This window comes from Sturnira hondurensis, unplaced genomic scaffold, assembly GCF_014824575.4.
Source record: "Sturnira hondurensis isolate 20B ecotype Veracruz unplaced genomic scaffold, ASM1482457v3 Scaffold0000780, whole genome shotgun sequence".
NCBI lineage: Eukaryota > Metazoa > Chordata > Mammalia > Chiroptera > Phyllostomidae > Sturnira > Sturnira hondurensis.
In genome coordinates this window covers 23,201,678-23,219,482 of record NW_028073411.1, presented here as the reverse complement: position 1 = coordinate 23,219,482, position 17,805 = coordinate 23,201,678, and the positions used below count along the sequence as shown (strand labels likewise).

Here is a 17,805-nt window from a genome sequence, read left to right as displayed (position 1 = left end):
CTCTCCTGAGCGCTTCAAGTAGCACTCAAGGGTCCCACAGCCCCGCAGCAGGGACCGCGCAAACGTCTCAAACGCCTACCGCAGCCGACACGTGACCAACAAGCGTAAACTCCAGCAGCCGGCGCCCGTTTCCCGGCTGAGGCCGGCGCGCGCATGCGCGAGGCTCGGACGCCTCTTCTGGCGACGGTTTCCAAGCAGTTGTGCGACTGCGCCGCGTGAGGCCCGGCGTCCCCCCTGAAGGAGGGGCCACTGGCCACGGCTCCAGCGCGCTTGCGCGGTAGCTGGTCGTGGGCGTTTCTTCCCTCCCCTTTTTCAGAACTGGTTTTGAGGGGTAGATTCGAGTTACAAAATGGCGGCCTGGGCCGTGTTCTGCGCTGTTTCCCCGGCAGTTTCCAGCTGAGAAGGTGGCTGTCCCCGTCCCTGCCGAACACGGAGAGACGAGGCTCTCAGGGGATATGGTGTGTGAGACTCGGGGCTTGCTGATCACCGAGTCCTTCGAGAATCTCGGCGCACCGGGAGCGGCCGGGAGCTCTCACCCGGCGACGAGCAGCCTCTGCCCACCCGAGCACCGCCTCGCACTCGATTCGCCGCACCAACAGCCCAGCAAGTGCCGTGGCAGCCTCCCAGGAGGTGAGAGGTGGCCCGGCCGAGTAGGAAGGGACAGGAAGGGACAGGGACGAGCGCAGGAGTCTGGGTGCCGGGATGGCTGGTCTGGTCCGGGGCCTGGGGAGCTGAGCCAGATCGGCGGCGTACCAGACCTGGATCTGGAGGAGCCTGGACCCTGGGAAAGAGGAGCCGGAATGAAGGGCTCAGGCTTGAGGATGAGGCACGTGGCGTGGGGAAAGCTCGGGAGGGTGGGGCGGGATGACAGCAGCCACGCAATCGGGTGAGGTTATTTGTGAGGTCGGCCTTGGGGTCGGCCTGTTGGGGCTGTGGTGTCCGATCTGGCTAAGGCTCGCCGGGGTGCTGGGCCCCGCCGGAGGCCAGAGTGGGCCAGGGCTGCCCCGGCGAGGCCTTCTGCTTTGCTTCCTAGAGGTTTCTCTCGGTACTACTTTTCCCTTGGCCGATCCACCTGTCTCTTCTCGCCCCTTTTGACCAGGCTTCACTTTCTTACTGCGACGCTGATCATCCCATTGATCATCCCATTACTTTGTTCCTTTAAGAAAGAAGCAGTTTCGTTCCCCCCTCCCCCGCCCGGTGTTCGTTCTCAGGGTCCAACCCTTGTTCTTTTTTCCCTCGGGGCATGGCACCATAGATACGCGGGTGTGGACTCAAGTTCAGCTACTCTGACGGCAGAGACCACGTACCCTCCCTCCAGTTAGCAAGTTTCAGTTTCCCGCCATAGTGCTTCCCAGAAATCATCTCATAACTTGATGCCTTTTAACCACAAGCCCAAACGTTTTTTAAATTACCTAGAAGAATAGCTCATAAGTTTCCCAGGGTGCCGGCCTGATTTTAACTATTTCACAAGAATGTTTTTTCCTCGCCTTGCATAAAAATAAAAGTTACGGTCTGAATGCCATGCTTTGAAATAAAATGGATTTAAGCTTGGCTCCTAATTCAAGTAAATTCTCTTCTTCCATAGTAGAACTTTTAAGGTTTGGAGGAAAATAGTATTTTATATCCTTTGCTTCTAATAAAACTTACTTCTTTAATATTTATTAAGCCCTTCCTCTGTTCCAGGCACTATTCTAAACTAAGTTTTTTGTTTATCTCAATTTGCATACCTCCCTGTTCTAAAGATGAAGAAACTGAGGCACAAAAATTAAATAACTTGCCCCAAGACTCCTGCAAGAAAATGGAAAACTAGAATGCAAGCATCTCGCTGTGGTGTTTTTCAAATGCGCAGCGCCCCAGATCACTGCTGTGGCCGCAGCTAGAGTGCCTGTCACCACGGGGCAGGTCCTGCCCTGGGCACAGCCGGTAGACCCCTGCCCTCTGGTCAGGTGCTGATTGGATGACCGTGGTGGAAGATGAGGGTTTGGCTATGATGATTATCTCTTCCACTGTGGGCAGGAGTTAGAGGTTGAAATTGTACCTTATTACAGTGTTTGCATTTGCAGCTGCACCTTCTTTTTCCATTTAATAATAAGTCATTAACCATTAATATTTAATAGCAACAGTGGCTATTTCATCTTCTCCCCTTTTCTGCCCTCTGGTGGAAGTATTGGTTACTGAACAGCAAAACGGCCCGAGGGAGGCGTGCAGAGACCTAGTTCAAGTTCAGTAAGGAGTTACGGACACAAGTCCATTGCTTGTTTCTGTTTGGATTTCAAAAATTAGTAGCAAAACTTGGCCAGATGTTTGTGGGGAGACCTTAAAAAAGGATTCAAAGATTGTTAGGATGTTACTCAAAGCTGACAACCCGTATGTGGTTACAGGGTCCGAGTTGGGAGCTCTTTGTAGTGTCACCATTTGCGTTTTATTTTATGGACACTAAGACAAGTAGTTAGTGTCTTAATGGCCAAGAAGTTCCAGAACTTACTTGGGCCGGGCAGTGCTGAGGGCAAAGCAGGAGGAGAAAGACTCTGGGGAAAGGATGTGGGGGGGCTTCAGTACATTCCTGGGCCGGTGGGGGGCGGAGATCCCCCTGAGCTGGTGAGTTACTGCGCTCACAGTGGAGCTGTCCATTGAGTGTTTTTGTTTTCATAACAAAGAAAATGACCTGAACATAGGGCAGGCACAGGCACCCTCTTTGGCCATGTCTCGTGTCCCCGGCATGGACTGCCGCACTGCCAGTCCCCGCCGCCACCCCGCCTGCCCTGCGGTGCACTGGGCTGACTGGACGAGCTCAGGGCTTGTTTTCGAAACAGTTGTAAATTCTCAGATTGTTAACCTGTTTATATTAATTACATTTTGAGCTTTTAAAAGATGTCTTATCGCAGCAGTGTGCAGTTTGCAGTAGTTAACGTTCAGTCTTGGGAAGTGCGTTCACTTCAGCGGTCTGTCGCCCAGGGAGGGGGCCCATGCTGTGGGGGTGGGACCAACGCCTCACTGCAAGTCCTGCTGGAGAATGGGCTTCTTCACTGGATCACCTTGAAGAGAATTTTAAATATTGAAAGACTTTGTCTGTAGCAAGACTATAATTTACATAGATAAGTTAGTCGAGTACTTCTTGATTATATATATATATATATATATATATATATATATATATATATGTATATACAGTATTTAAGATGGCAGGTTTTAAAAAAACCTGAGGTGGCATGTGAGTTTTTCCCAGAGAGGGCTGGGTTCCAGCTGCTCAGAGCGAACGCCAGTGGGCCTGCGCAGGCCTGCCCTGCCCTGGCTCACGCAGCCCTGGATTGGATCTGACTCCCAGGGGCCTGGCACACCTTCGGAAAGGTCTTGGCAGTTCCCGGTGGTATCAAAAATGGTTTTTTATCTCATTTTATGCTAGAGTGAATTTTTAAAATTCTCTGGTTCGCAGGCCCGCACTCAATCCACTGAGCTACACCAGCCAGGCCTAAAATTCTTTGTAAGAGTGCTCTCTTGGTCTAGAAAAGCTAACTTTTTACTTCTAACCTTTTTACTTTTAGGGTCGCAAAAATGGCCAAAAGAATTGCCGAGAAGGAATTGACAGACAGGAACTGGGATCAAGAAGATGAAGCAGAAGAGGTAAAAAGCAGTTTCCCTGGGAATGATTTCCCACTGTCCCTGCACTTAAACTTCGGTTCCTCGGGCAGACTGTGGGAGTGTGGAAAGGCCTCTTTAAGGCCACGCTGCACGGGAAACTGGAAGGTTTCCCCGGACCTGTGCTCAGTGTGGACATTCGTTCATTGCGTTGATGTGCCTTGTCCCCCGCCCCGAGTCCCTGCAGTGCTCTGCTCCTTTGACAAGCACCTCGCTCCTGAATTGCATGTGCGTGCAGCGTTCCAGACCCATGGCTTTGTCAGGGCCGAGTCAGTGATCTCGTGGCGAACCTGAGAAGTGGTGTCCCACCAGCCACTGTGCAGATTCCACTGTGCAGATTCCTGAACAGGTCGCCTCGTGACGCTGATCTTCTCGAGACCAGCTTTGTTTCCTGTTCTTGTAGATCAGAGACACCCCCCCCCCCCCCCCACATACACACACATACAACAGTGGCGTTAATAGGAAAGCGCAGCAGTGTGGTGTCCCAGGCCAGTTTGTGACCAGGTTGCCTTTCAAGTTGACAGTGCCGAGTGAAAGGGTTAAAATTAAATTAACCTACAAAAGTGCTTTTGAGCTTTTCCTTAGACTGCTATCTTCTTTCTGAGTCTGTTTCCTAGTAACTAGTATTTTTTCCTTTACAAATACAGCTACTAATGTGGTTGGAGAAGGCGGGGCTTTTAACACGTTTAACTGACATGGTGCTTCTTAACCAGGACTTCGTAACTGAGGTTTTTTTGGGTCTCACATACGGCTCCGTCCGGGGTCTGGTAAGCCTCAGGCTACCATATAAAGATTTGCTTTGACATTAAAATAGCTCGGGAATGAAAGGAGCTCCTGTTTGGGTAGATTCACAGGAATGAGTGTGGAGGGCATGACATTTAATTTGGGCAAATGGAACTGAATGCTCCCTTCTGGGGATACAGAGATCTCGCCGTTAAACGTTTTCTGAAGTAACCATAGAACTTCTCACAGAAAATGTCTCACACCGATCCTGTAGGGGAAACGGAAGGAGGAGCTGAAGGCACAGGCTGCAGTGCGCTCCTCGTCGTGGACGGAGCACTCGGGGCGCCGTCTGGGACGCTCCCAGCAGCACTCAGGGTTCCGTGCCTCAGTGGTCTCTCAGACAAAGGGCAAGTGGGCAGAGCTCTCCTAAAAGTGCGTGTGTGTTTCCCACGTGCAGGTGACGTTCAGGAGAGTGGGAGTGGGGCGGCACTGGGGCAGGCACCCAGGTGTCGGAGCAGCTTACCTCTCGTTAGAACCTCTGAGTGCGCGGGAAGCGCTTGAAGACGGTGCTGAGTAGCGGGCACTACAGCTTCCGTGGGCCTGGCCTGGTCGGGCGTTTGCAGTCTTCTCTCTGTGATTCGGGTCTGTGGGTTCTAGAACCCTTCTGACTCACGTGACTGGCATTGGAATAGATAGATAGTAGACGTGAGCTTTATTTTAGTGTGCGCTCTCTGCAAGTCCTGTTACGACTGCTAACAGCACTTTAAAACCGGCAGGTGCTCGGTAGGTTTGCCCGGCCCAGCTCGTCCTTCAGTGTCCTCTCCTTTCTGGCCTTCGCTTGCTGCTGTTGACTCTGTGTGCTCCCACAGGTGGGGACGTTCTCGGTGGCCAGTGAGGAAGTCTTGAAGAACAGAGCCATAAAGAAAGCGAAGCGGAGGAATGTGGGGTGCGAAGTGAGTATTTTCCCCAGCTTTCCACTTGGGGGCAGTCAGATCAGTAGACGCTGGTTAAAGTGCTGGCCTCAAGCGTGAGTCCTTGGTGTGGTCCCCCTCAAAAACTGTAAACAGGAGAGCCGAGCCTTCCTGGGAGCTCGCCCAGCTGCTGGAGAAGGCAGAATGTGGGTAAGTTACAGAGGCGAGGGGGCAGTGAGGATGGCTGCAGAGAAGGCCAGAGACAGCCTTCAAGGAGGGGTGGCCGAGCTGTTGGCTGAACCGGGGCGAAGAAGTAGAAGCCCTGTCAACCTCCGTCCACACTTAGCAGGGGTGAGGGGCGTCCTTGCTGTTAAAGGAAATGGAACATAGGTGGATATTTGAAATCCACAGATAATTTTAGCTGCAACTTTCAGCATCAGGTTTCCATTAGAACTTGTGTGTGTGAGGAGGTAAGTGTTCTGTCATCGGCTTAGGACGCTGGAGCACAGCTTCTCCCGGGAGCAGGCTGGTTCCTCTGCCTGCAGACCCACGGGGGGCGGGGGCACAGTGGTGGGCGGAGGCGGACCAGAGCAGGGACTTCTGTTTCTGCTTCTCTGGAGCCCAGATGGACATCTTCTCGTTCAGCTTTTTAGCTCTGGTTGTGCTGAATGTCTCACTCCTTAAAACAAAACAAAACAAAACAAAACAGTGGCTTTTGATTTTTTGTCATGATTCTAGAACCAGTTTACTATATGTAATTGCCAAAACAGCTATAAATACCATGTGGCTTTTAAAAATCATGCAAAATAAAAGGCTCTGAAGGGCTGCCTTTCCTGTTTCTCTGCAGATCGCTGTTACAAAGTAACAATTGGATGTATTTTGGAATTTGAATCATTAGAAATCAAGTTTAAAGCATCAGAATCTAAGCTATATTTATTACATGTATTGAAAGTCATACAAGTTAGGATTTGCCATTCTTTGCCTAATATTGTGGCCATGAGTTTATCAGTGGTCTGCAACTGTCTGATGAGATTCCATAGATGTGACCGAAACACTCGTGGTTTTTGAGGACTGTGCGGTGATATGAGACCGACCGGCCTGTTTAGAAAAGGAAGAGTTTCCAGTTAAAGTAATTTCTCTGTGAGATCATGATTGTCATCGCATGTGTGGGAACTTAAGTTGCGCTCTTGGGTGCCTGAAGCCTGCTGTCCGTGACAGAGTTTTGGGAGTATTTCCTGCAGCCCCCCTTGCATCCTTGGTCTGAGATCCGCCCCCCCGCCCCCAACCCTGTGGCTTAATCACTACCTTGAATGGAGAAAGGGGCTTACAGGAACTGTCATGACTTCAGCAAAGCACAGTAAAAACGGAGGGAGTCTTTCTCCGGAAGTTCTTGGGGATAGAGAGCAGCAGCTTTACAATTTGCTAAGAAATGCCACGCGTTTCCGAAGCATCTTGGCTTAGAGATGGGGAACCAGCGAGGGCGGGAGCAGCCTGCCGGAAAGACCTGTGGTAGGGAGCGAGTCAGAGGGGAGGGCTGCCTCTGGCTTTCATGGCTGCAGCAAACGCGCATCGGAGAGGCAGGTCGACCTTCGGGTGTTTGTAGGCTGAGAGCAGGTGGGAAGCTATGGGTTTTGTTAGGAAACTACAGGTTAACTGGGTAAAACACTTTCAGTTTACCTCATGTGACCTCGTGCAGCCTCGTTAGGCAAATTGTGAGCGGTAGGTACTTGAAACATACTTAGTTTGGGGCTTGGTTTTGCTGAGAGTGTGTTTTCAGGTCTGACGCTGAGTGGTGGGTCTGTCCATCACTGCTTTCGTTCTCTTCCCTTTGGTATCTTACTGCTCTTACCTTGATTTGGACTGTGCGTGACTCTCTGAGGCAGCTCCTGTCTCCAGAGTTGTGGTTGTGAGAATGCACTTGTTCTCCCGTGTGAGTCTGGTCCAGCCGGCGGGGTCCTCCGTGTTGGCGGGATTCCAGTGCTGTTCGGCTGGGGTAGCAGCAGCAGCGCAAGTTTGCTTCTTGGCTACAGCACATTGTCTCATGTACGTCCTTTCTTTGTGTTTCAGTCCGACAGTGGGGGGGCCTTCAAAGGCTTCAAGGGTTTGGTTGCACCTTCCGGAGGAGGAGGGTTTTCTGGATTTGGTCCTTGCGCTGGATCGAAGCCTTTGGAAGGACTGTCCAATGGGAACAGCGTGACCAGCGTCTCTCCCTTCTCCAGTGCCCGGGCCACCCCTGAGACCAAGGTAGCCTTCGGTAAGTCACCTTCCCTCCCCCCGCTGACACCTGTGTGAAGGTGATCCATGAAAACTAACTTCACAAAGATGTTTTTCTTGTACTTAGATAGGTCCTGGGGCTGTATATGCAAAAGCTACAAAGGAAAAGGAAGGAGGTTACGGACACGTTGGCTGTTTATGAATTTGGGCAGAGCATGAGCTTTCAAGCCAGAATAGACCTAGGCTCTGTTCTCAGCTCTGCTGCTTGCCGGCTCCGAGACCTTGATAAAGTTCCTTAACCTCTGGGCCTCCGGCTGGGCAGTGAGAAGGACCCGCAGAACTGACCTGAGGGTCAGAGGAGGATGGGACGCTCTGGGCAGGGCCCATGAAGGCCTGCCCTCCCAGTCCCTTGCTCGGCGTTGCGGGTGCCGACTTCTGCCTGGCCCGCACCCAGCAGAAACCCAGCAGAAACCCGGGACTCCTCCCTTCAGGGTGCGTTTTGAGCGGCAGGTGTTAGTTGACTGGTTGTGTTTGGAGAGACATAGTCAGAGCTTTGGGGATTAGCAACAGAGAATGGGATCGCAGGTGGGAGCCCTGGGTTCTTAGAGGTGATTGTTGGGACTGTATGCAGCGAATTGTTCCAAACCTACGCACAGTTTCATTTTAATGAGGCAGAATGGTTAGTGTGAGTGAAACAAGCACTTTCTGTTTAGGAGTTAATGACTTATTACATGTTCTGTCCTGCAGCCTTGGGGGCTGAGTTTTATACTAATGGTATTTTGACAGTTCTGAGTGAGATGGGCATCCTTTTGAAGGGAAAGATTATTTTAAAATTACTAACACAAGCATAAGAGATACCGCCCTTGTATAAAGTTTGTTTTGATTTTTGTGACAACCAGATCCTGATTATTAGACGTGCATACACTTCTTGAACTGTCACCAAACTAGATGCAATGAAAGCAGAAAATAGGAAGAATGACATAAAAACCTGGATGACTTAGTGAACTTCTATATAAATCTTAAAACTTGAATTTCCTGTAGGATCTGTTGCTGCAAATGGCCCCGCCTCCTTGGTTGATAATAAGATTTCAGATCCCCAAACCAACGGTGACGGTCAGCAGCCCTCCTCTGCAGGCCTCACCCTGGCCCCTGCGCACCAAGGGAGTGCCTATCACAAGCAGCTGGCGGCCTTGAACTGCTGCGTGCGGGACTGGATAGTGAAGCACGTGGATGCCAACCCGCTGTGCGACCTGACGCCCGTCTTCAAAGACTATGAGAAGTACCTGGCAGGCATTGAGCAGCAGCTAGGCGACAGTGGCAGCAGCGACCCTGTAAGGGAACCCAGCACAATGTCACTCGACACCCAGTCTCCTGCCCTGTTTGGTTCAACCAAGTTACAGCAAGAGTCCCCATTTTTGTTCCCTGGTGACAGACGGGAGGAGGGCGAGAAGACAGAGGCCGTGCCTGAAAACCCGTCACCCGCAGCAGCAAGTGCCTCCTTTAATTCTGGCAAGAAGGTCGATGGTTCTGTTTTTCGCTTGTTAAACTCTGGCCCCCTGGCTGGGTTTTCCCTTCCTTCTGGAAACTCCAGTTTATTTGGCAAAGATACGACCCAGAGTAAGCCAGTTTCCTCGCCGTTTTCCATTCAGACAGTGGAGAGGCCAGTGGATGGCGGCAGTGCCGACTGCACAGGTAGGTGTCAGGCTGGCCCTGAGTCCCCGTGGGCCTGTGCGAGCCCTGAGCCTGGTGGCAGGCATAGGCACCACACTGTCAGCTTATGAGCCATGTGGGATCCTGAGACAAGTTGACCAGTCTTTCTTTATTTTATGTTATTTTTAAATTTGTACTTACTGACTTGAGAGAGAGACATCAGTGTGTTATTCCACTTATTCACGCATTTGTTGGGTGATTCCTGTATGTGCCCCGACGCGCTATCAAACCCGTGACCATGGTGCACCGGGACGATGCTCTGACTGACTGCTACTGGCCAGGGCTTGAGGAGCCTCTTAGAGTCTTTGCCTCCATATTCACAAAATGGAGTGAGGCCTATTTGTAGGGTCATTATGAGGGTTAAGAACCTGGAATTAAGAATATGAAATATTCTGACTCTGAAAAGTATGGAATGCATAGCTTTGCATGTAAGAAAGAATTCAGTGAATTAACATATTTTGGAAAATTGTGTTTTATTCCACTGAATTGTTTGTATTTAGCAGATCTGGTTATAAATAAAGTCCCGTAACAAAGCAGTGACGTTAAATTTAGAAGGTAGACTTTTCATAGTGGGGGGAAGATGTTAAATGTCTTCCCAAGACATTTAACGTCTGGGTTGCAGCCTCCTTTCCAGAAGTTTCTGCTGGGTGTAGTGTCTGTCCCCAGTGAGGTGAAGAGGCTGGCCCTTGGTCCCAGTTCCCCACCCCCTCCGGGGCTCGGAGCCGAGAAGGAAGGGCTGTGTCATCAGCCCTTCCTGCCTGGTGGCTATGAGCAGCAGATGCTGTCACAGTGCCTTTCTCGGGTGGTGACACCTTAACCCTGGAGGAGGAAAACCAGTTGGCTGCATTTTTTACATGCTGCCTTTTCCTCTGGAGCTAAACTTCGTCACTGTCTTCGCGTCTTGCCCTGCCTTCCAGTATGTCCTCCAGGGGCTGTGCGAGGCGACGTGTGGGTGAAGGTCTCCGTTTTTACTTCCCCACTGCCCTGGGCAGGATGACTGGGGAGTGGCCTAGGCCTAGGCCGGTCGGTCACAGGGATGTGGCATTTGAGTCAAGCCTACACCTCTGCAGGAAGGCCCTCCATGAAGCACTCAGTGCTCATCTGGTGCTTGTCACAGGGATGCATCAGGAGAGCTTGTCACATGAGGTGCATCAGAAGGACTTAGGAGAGCTTGTTGAAACCTCGAATGCTGGCACCCACCCCAGAGAACCCGGCTGGGGGCCCTGCTCTGAGGACCAGGGCTCCGGAGCGCCTTCCCCAGACTCAGGTCTTGTGGCTCATCCGGGTGCCAGAGCTGTTTCTCCAGGGGTCGCTTTTTAACTTAGGGTTTGTGGGGCTTCCTTTCTCTTTAAGAAGGTGGGTGTTTGCATCTAATGCAGGGTCTTAAGAGCTCCCCCCATGCTTGGGGCGCTGGTGTGGAAAGGAGTGGGAAGCACTGTTCTGGCCCAGTGGGGCGTGGGGTTGGAGGGGCCTTTGATTCTGACCGGCTGCAATTGCTTACTCTTGGCCTCGGGGTGATTTTTCAGACAGTTCACCCCGTGAAACACTGTTTCTGCTCCCCATCTGATTGATGGTGACTGTCCCTTGGTGCGGTGCGAGTGTGGTCACGGGAACATTGGCGGTAAAGGTGTTAGAGCCTGTTGGAGACTGCAGTTTCTCCTCAAATCCGGCTTCAGAAAGTACAGAGGTCAGGCATCTGGGCGCCGACGGGGGCTGGAGGAAGATGGTGCTCATGGGTCTGTGGACCCTCGTTGCCGTGACTCTGGTCAGGAGTTCCCGCAGCTCCGATACACAGAGCGTCCGCCCCTTGCCTCCCCTCCCAGGAGAGGCACTTTCGGGCAAGGGGCTGTTTTTGTGAAACTCCAGCCTCAAGTGGAATTCCTCATGTCTGTAGCAAAGCCGAGCGGGAGCTCTGACCCGAGGCCATGGGAGCGGAGCCGGCTGGAGGAGATGGGGTCGGAGAGGCCGAGGGGTTCGCTCTCTTATAGGGTGACTTGAGTTTTCTTTGACAGTTTGTATATACACTGAGTTATAAGCCAAGACGTTTTGTCATTGCAAGGCGTTCTACAGATTAACATTTGTTTTAGAAAAGTATGTTCCTAGTAACAGTTGTATTCCTTTTTTACAAAACATTTAAAATCTAGTGGGCAAGTCCCACTCCCCCCCCCACACATACACACAGAAAAGTTGGTATCAGCTTACATGAAATTTCTAGGTTGAAATGGGGCTAGATAACCAACTTCCTTTGTCGAATTTTCAAGCTCTTGCTTGGTGTGAGTCTGGCTGAGTTGGTGTTGTCTCTGTCCAAGGTGGGGGTGAAGAGGAGGGTGACGAGCCTCCCAAGGTGGTGGTTGCGGAAGTCAAAGAAGAAGACGCTTTCTACTCCAAAAAGTGAGTTCCACTCGGAGGGTCCCCTCTGCGGCCTCGTTTCCACACCTGGGCGGGCTTCTGGCTGGAGGGCGTGGGTGGCCGTCCTGCCGACTTGCCTGAGCACCGCGTCTCGGCCGGCGGGGCCTGCTCCCTGCACCGCGGCAAGGCGCCTTCTCGGTCTGTTCCTCTGGGGGTGCAGCACCCCGAAAGTCCCTGCCGGGCGGGGCCTCCTCTCTCCCGCTGACGCAGCTCTTCCCTGCATTGAAAGGGCTTCAGTGGGCCTTTTCTCTACCCTCCCGCCCCCAGCTCGTCTGCCTCTCCTCTCCCTTTATTCTCTCCTCCCTCCCCTCCCTCCCCACGCCCCCCCACGAGGCAAGTCCCTGTCCCCGAAGGCAGGTTCTGCCTCTGTTCTCATCCGGAGGCGCCTCCGACGCACCTGGAGGCCGGGTTGGCCCTCGCGGGTTTCCTCGCAGCTCTGCACACACCTCCCTTCCCATTAAGGGTGTGTGCACACTGTCTCCCCGCTGATGGGAGCTGCCTGTTCTTGAATGTGTGGGGTGACGTGGGTTAATAGACTAGGTGTCGGCATCCAGCTGTCCGCCGCGTCACCTGCAGGTTGCACTGCACGCTCGGGGCCGGGTCGAGGGCCCTCCATCAGCGCCCGCTGGCCTGTGCGTGGTCAGCGCGAGCGGCTGCTTTCAGAAGAAAGCAGAGGGAGAGGCGGGGCGATCTCGTCTGTCAGGGAAAGGAGATGAGTGCCTCTAACGCGTATTTGCTGAACACCATTTTTTCCATTTTAGAAGCTCCCCTAGATGTAGTTTTCTAATTGGAAAACTTGAGACGAATGAGTCAGCAGTTCTTGTAACACAAATCATATCCCATGAGGTTTTCAAGTGGTCATTACTTCTGAGAACTTTTAAAAGAGGTCACCCATTCTGTTGCCTGTTTTTAAAATGTAATTACACAGACGACACAAAGGGGGCCCTTTTCCTCAGACTGAGGATTTTCTCCCTGATCGGAGTGAGTCCGAGGAGCGCGGTTTGGACTGTTCGTGAATAACCCGAGGAGCCGTGAGACGCGGCGGCCAGCAGACGTCCGGGTGCACGGCCGTTAATCGGGGAGGCTAGAATTGCAGGAGCCCTGAAGAGAATTCAGAAAGGAGAAATGGGGGGAGCTGGGGGCCGAGTGTCTGTCCTGTGTTGGCTCTCATCTTTGGAGGACCCACCTGGGGGTGCAGAGTGTTTGGCTGTGACTTTGGCAGACTTGAGAAAAGGTAGTTTTGAAAAGTGTTACTAAAAAATGTTCCATGGTGTCCCATGCCCCTCTCATTTTTTTGAGAATGAATAAAAACTTTATTCTCTTAAACGAAAAACATTCCATGGGGCCCACTGTCTAAACCCGTGAGGAGACGGGAGGGTCCTAGGTGAGGCACCAGCTGCCCTTGCTCTGGCCTGGGCCGGGGTCCGGTCGGCGGCCTCCCCTCCTCCCGGTCAGTGGGGGTGTGCCTCGCAGGCGTGTCAGTGCGGGTTACAAAACTGACTTGATTTGTCATCCTGTGTCTGGCTGCGCCCGTTGTTTTTCTCCACAGGTGTAAACTATTTTACAAGAAAGACAATGAATTTAAGGAGAAAGGAGTGGGCACTCTGCATCTAAAACCCACAGCGAATCAGAAGACACAGCTTCTAGTGCGGGCAGACACCAACTTAGGTGGGTACCTCTCCCCGCGGCCTGCGGTGCGCGCCGCCCTTCCCCCGGCCGAGTCCAGTCTCTGAGAACGTCAGGCATGGTGCGGCGGTTTTTGGAGGAGGAGGGGTCGTGCGGGCACACGCATCCCGTGCGTTTCTGGACTGACTCGCGTGCTGCAATGGCCGTGTGTAAGACGTGTGGACGCGAGCAGCTGTGGCCCAGGAGGGACCAGCATGGTGCTCGTGTTCCTTGGTGTTAGGAACATTGCTGACAGGCTGTAGGTAGACGGGGCAGTTTAATAAACACACGAGGGGAGTTGGTCATTTAAAGGGATCCTTTGTAGATGGCAAATAGTCATCAATCCATCCCTCAGCCCACGCCCAGCCTTGCCCTCCAAAAGCAGTCCTCCGAGAGGAGGGGAGTCTGGCAGGGCCAGGCGGGTCTCAGAGGAGGTGGTGGCCACGCCAGGCTGGGCTCAGAGCGAGACTTCGGAGGCTCTGTCTTTCCTGTGAGCTGGACTGGTGTGCAGCTTGTCACAGTGGTGCCACTCTGACCCAGGGAGCTGTGGCGGCCCCGGGACACAGGTCTCTCTGCCCGCCCCTCTTTCTTTCATTTGCCTCTCAGTGGCGACTCCGGGTTCTGCCGGCGTGCTGCTCCCTCGGGACAGGAGTGGGCGGGCTTCAGGGGCTACTGTGGTGGTCGAGTCCCCATCTTGCCAGTGGCCTGGCAGGGGCCTCTCGGGACACTGTGTTGGGCCGCGCCTGCTTCTGTGACAGTGACATTCCTGCGGCCCCCAGTGTTCGGTCCAGAGTGAGTTGCTGTGGTGTGTGGCGTAGCCCTGGCAGCTCTGTGTCCGTGGAGCTGCCATCTGTGTGACTCGGTGGTGTTTTGCAGGTAACATACTGCTGAACGTCCTGGTCCCTCCCAGTATGCCGTGCACCCGGACGGGGAAGAACAACGTGCTGGTTGTCTGTGTCCCCAACCCCCCCGTGGACGAGAAGAATGCCACCAGCCCAGTGACCATGCTGATTCGGGTCAAAACCAGCGAGGATGCAGACGAGCTGCACAGGATCCTAGTGGAGAAGAAGGGCGCCTGAGCGGCCCGCCACTGAGGGGCTGGCAAGGCGTGGCCCCTGCACAGCTTTCAGCGTAGTTAGTCTTTCTTCTTTCGTTGACATTCTCAGAACTTTTAGATAACCTAAAACTTTTGTGAGGAAAACCAATATGGCAAATAAACCTTTAACGTTTAGTGTCAAGAAACTGTACTCTGCCTTCTTGGGAGCCATCTGATGTGTAAAATGCATTAGAAAGGAATTTCAGGAAAGATTTTTATGTTCATTTACTCAACCAACCACAAGTGAATTCCTACGGACTGAATCAGGGTATCGATTGGATTTCCAAAGGCTTGTTGGACCCGAGGTGCGGGTCTGACGGCGCTCCCCTCCCACGGTGGAGCGCCCCAGGAGCCCGGCCCGGAGCCGCCTTCCCTCCGCCTGTGAGGACAGCTCTCTCCCACCTGAGCCGCACCGCTGCGCCCGGACCACCAGCCTTGCCGCCTCTCTCTGTTCCTTCCAAGCCGCATCTGCATCGTGGGCATCGAACCTCCCCTTCTGCGTGGGGCCTGCAGCAGCCACAGGCTTCCACCCTGGAGGCCATTGCCTGTGATTCGGGACCTGCGGCTTCATTTCAAAAGAAAACAAGTACTTGTTCTGTAGTTTTGTAGCTGTATCACGAGGTGCTGTTACTTGGTACCCCTGGTGACAGGGCAGAGGGGTGGCCAGGGGTGGGGTTTGAAAGCACAGATGTGGTAGCTCCAAACCGTGGGCAATGAGCCCCGTGAAACCAGGTGGAGTCGGAGGGGAAGCACAGACAGAGGAGGTGGGTGTGTAGGTATTTGTACCAGGGCCGCCCCTCTGGATCCTAGAACTGCTTACTGCTTAGGTCCCAGGCACTTCCCTGCACACGAGCCGCGTGACTCCAACAGGAAGCACGCGCTGCCGCAGGGTGGGGTGACGAACGCTGCCTCGCTCCCACGCCGGGCCGCTCGGCATCTGACCTGAGATTCCCATCAGAACGTCCCCTGGGAGGGAGGGGCCAGGGTGGGGGGCGGGCCCGAACACCGCGTCTCTTCTCCTGCACCAGGTCCCTGACACTAGCGTTCTTGGAGGCCCGGGCACGTGAGTAGCTGTGAGCCTCAGCGTTGAGAGGTCCATGTCCACGAACCCTTCGGTGCCGGCAGCGGGGGCTTGTTTAGTCAGGCTCAGGGTCGGTGCCCAAGGCTCCCGCTTGCATGTTCGATCCTCGGCACACACCTGACTCAGAAAAGAGGGGTCCAGATAATTGTAGACAGTGTAGGTGCTTCAAAAAAACTACAACTTTTAGACGTAAAGGGGGCAGGGAAACACGATCAAGTACCTTACCATGAGACTCTTGCCTGGGGCTGTTTTTGACTGCGGAGCAAGTATCGGGCCCAGAGTGTGTGACCTCAGGTGAACCCACGCAGAGCGAGGCGCACCTGTTGTGGGGTGTGGCAGACCCGAGGGACAAGTGGCAGTGGCGTTGGCACGAGCTCTGGAGAGTTGACCTCACTCAGGTACTTTGGTTGCAGGTGATTTATAATAAACACGGGGTCAAAGCTGTCTCGGTGACCCTGGCCCTGCCCCGTGCACCTGGGTTGATCCGCTTACCCAGCTGTTAGAAGGATGAGGAAATGGGGGCGGATTTGGGTGTGTTCCTGCTCAGCCACTCGTGCCGTCCCACCCGGTAGACCTCAGCGCGCGGCCCCAGGCCCCTGCAGCGCTAACCGCTGGGTCTGTGAGCCTTCGCCTGAGGGCGGGTATGCACCTGGAGGGGCTCAGACGCCCCTGTACATGTAGTTTTCACCTTTTTAAGGTGGTGGATGTGTGTGGCTTTCCTTCCTAACATTCCCAGCAAACTCGCTGCTAAGACTCACTGTTACAGTGAAATTAACGGGAAAATGTGATGTATATCCCACAACTCAAAATGTGATGTTTTCCTAAAATGCTTGCGCTCAGGAATTGGCTGACACCCACTTGGACTGTGTGCTAGTGTGCAGGGGCCTCCAGACGTGCGGGTTTTCTGCCAACCCCAGGTCCCCGTGTGGTACCAGGGGAGGGCCCTTTGCCCTGAAGGGCGGGCTGACTGTTCTTCCCCAGCGAACTGTCGATGCGTAACGAGGTGTTAAGTTTTTGAAAGGCCTCGGTGTGGGCCAAATCCTCATCTTTAGTTGAAAGACCTATAAAGTGGCCCACATACAGGGCCCCAAGTGACATGTACCCCCCTTCTGTCTGGAATTGGGCACGTGGCACCTGGACGGGCGCCGAGCATCCAGTGGCCTCTTCTCGAAGTGGCGCGTGTCTGTCTCGCCCTTCCGAGCATTCCCAGTGGGCACAACACGGGCTGCGTGCCATCCTTGTCAGCAGGTTCCTGGCGGAAAGCGTGCGCCGAGGTTCTGAAGGTGTTCACGTTGCATTCCCCACGGAGGGGCGAGTCTGACCGTTGTGGGTCTGGTTTTTAACGACGTGTTTTATCGCTTCAGTTCCCGAGTCACCTCTTGTGCGGCCAGAAACTGCCACCCGTGTTCCGCCTTCCCGTCAGTTCCGGCAGCGGCTCCCGGAGAAGGCCTGTGTGTTTTTGTCTTAAAGGTCGAGAGTCATTTCTTTTGTAGCACTTGCCAATCATTCCAGAACAGTCCAAATTCGAGCACCGTGCCCTGGAAGGCTTTGGAGACTAGCGTCTCCAGACGCCAGCGTCCGTTCTCATTTCAGAAGTGAGACTTTGGGAAGGAGCGGCTCGTCCCGTGGCAGCAGCAGGGGAAGGGAGGAGCCCGCTGAGCCGGCCTCCGGCCCCTGAGCCCTGGCCTCGCGTGAGCCCACGGCCTCGCGTGACCCCACAGTCCTTCACAGGGCTGAGGACTCTCCTCTCGCGGACACAATTGTAATGGAAATGGGACACTTCCTAGCAATCAGATGGAGAAATTGTTTGCTTTCTATTTTAAATGGGAAATTGTTTTTTAAATACTTGAACTGTCAGACAATGTAATTTCAGTTGTATTAGTTTCCGAATGAGCCCATTGAGGAAGTGTAACGGCCCATGAAATGTGAATAAACGACCAGGAAACAAAAGCCCAGCGTTTTGACGTGGGGGTGGGGGTGGGGGTGCTCTTCCGAGGCGCCCCTGGTGGTCACACCAGGCTCTGCAGGAGGGCAGGAGGGGCCCTCATCTCTCCATGCACCTGCTGGTGCAGGCCACGTCCAAACTCGAATTGGAGTTTGTGGGATGCTCGTGTTGACGAGTTAGAATGGGAATGATAGAGCTTCCACCGGCTGCTAATTGCAGCACTGGTGGGCGTTTCATATTTGTTACCCGGGTTTGTCCTCCCAGCAGGCCTCCCCAGGGGTGGGCGTCCCGAAGGCAGGTGTTTCGGGGCGCCGTTGCTTACAGGTGACTGGGTGGACTCGGGACCTGTGTCCACGTCCCTCTGTCAAAATTCTGAGCCCTCTTAAGGACATTATAAAACTAATAGGATCAAAAT

At 53.5% G+C, this 17,805-nt stretch overlaps 1 protein-coding gene across 1 annotated transcript; it reads left to right on the top strand.

Moving 5' to 3' along the window:
• The first annotated feature begins 481 nt into the window (after window positions 1-481).
• On the top strand, window positions 482-17,395 carry NUP50 (nucleoporin 50). Its single transcript, XM_037049639.1, has 8 exons — window positions 482-630; window positions 3,543-3,621; window positions 5,229-5,312; window positions 7,338-7,524; window positions 8,526-9,176; window positions 11,504-11,585; window positions 13,153-13,271; window positions 14,145-17,395. Exons 2-8 carry the CDS (start codon window positions 3,553-3,555, stop codon window positions 14,345-14,347), a joined length of 1,395 nt encoding a protein of 464 aa, XP_036905534.1. The 5' UTR covers window positions 482-630; window positions 3,543-3,552; the 3' UTR covers window positions 14,348-17,395.
• The last annotated feature ends 410 nt before the right edge of the window (window positions 17,396-17,805 follow it).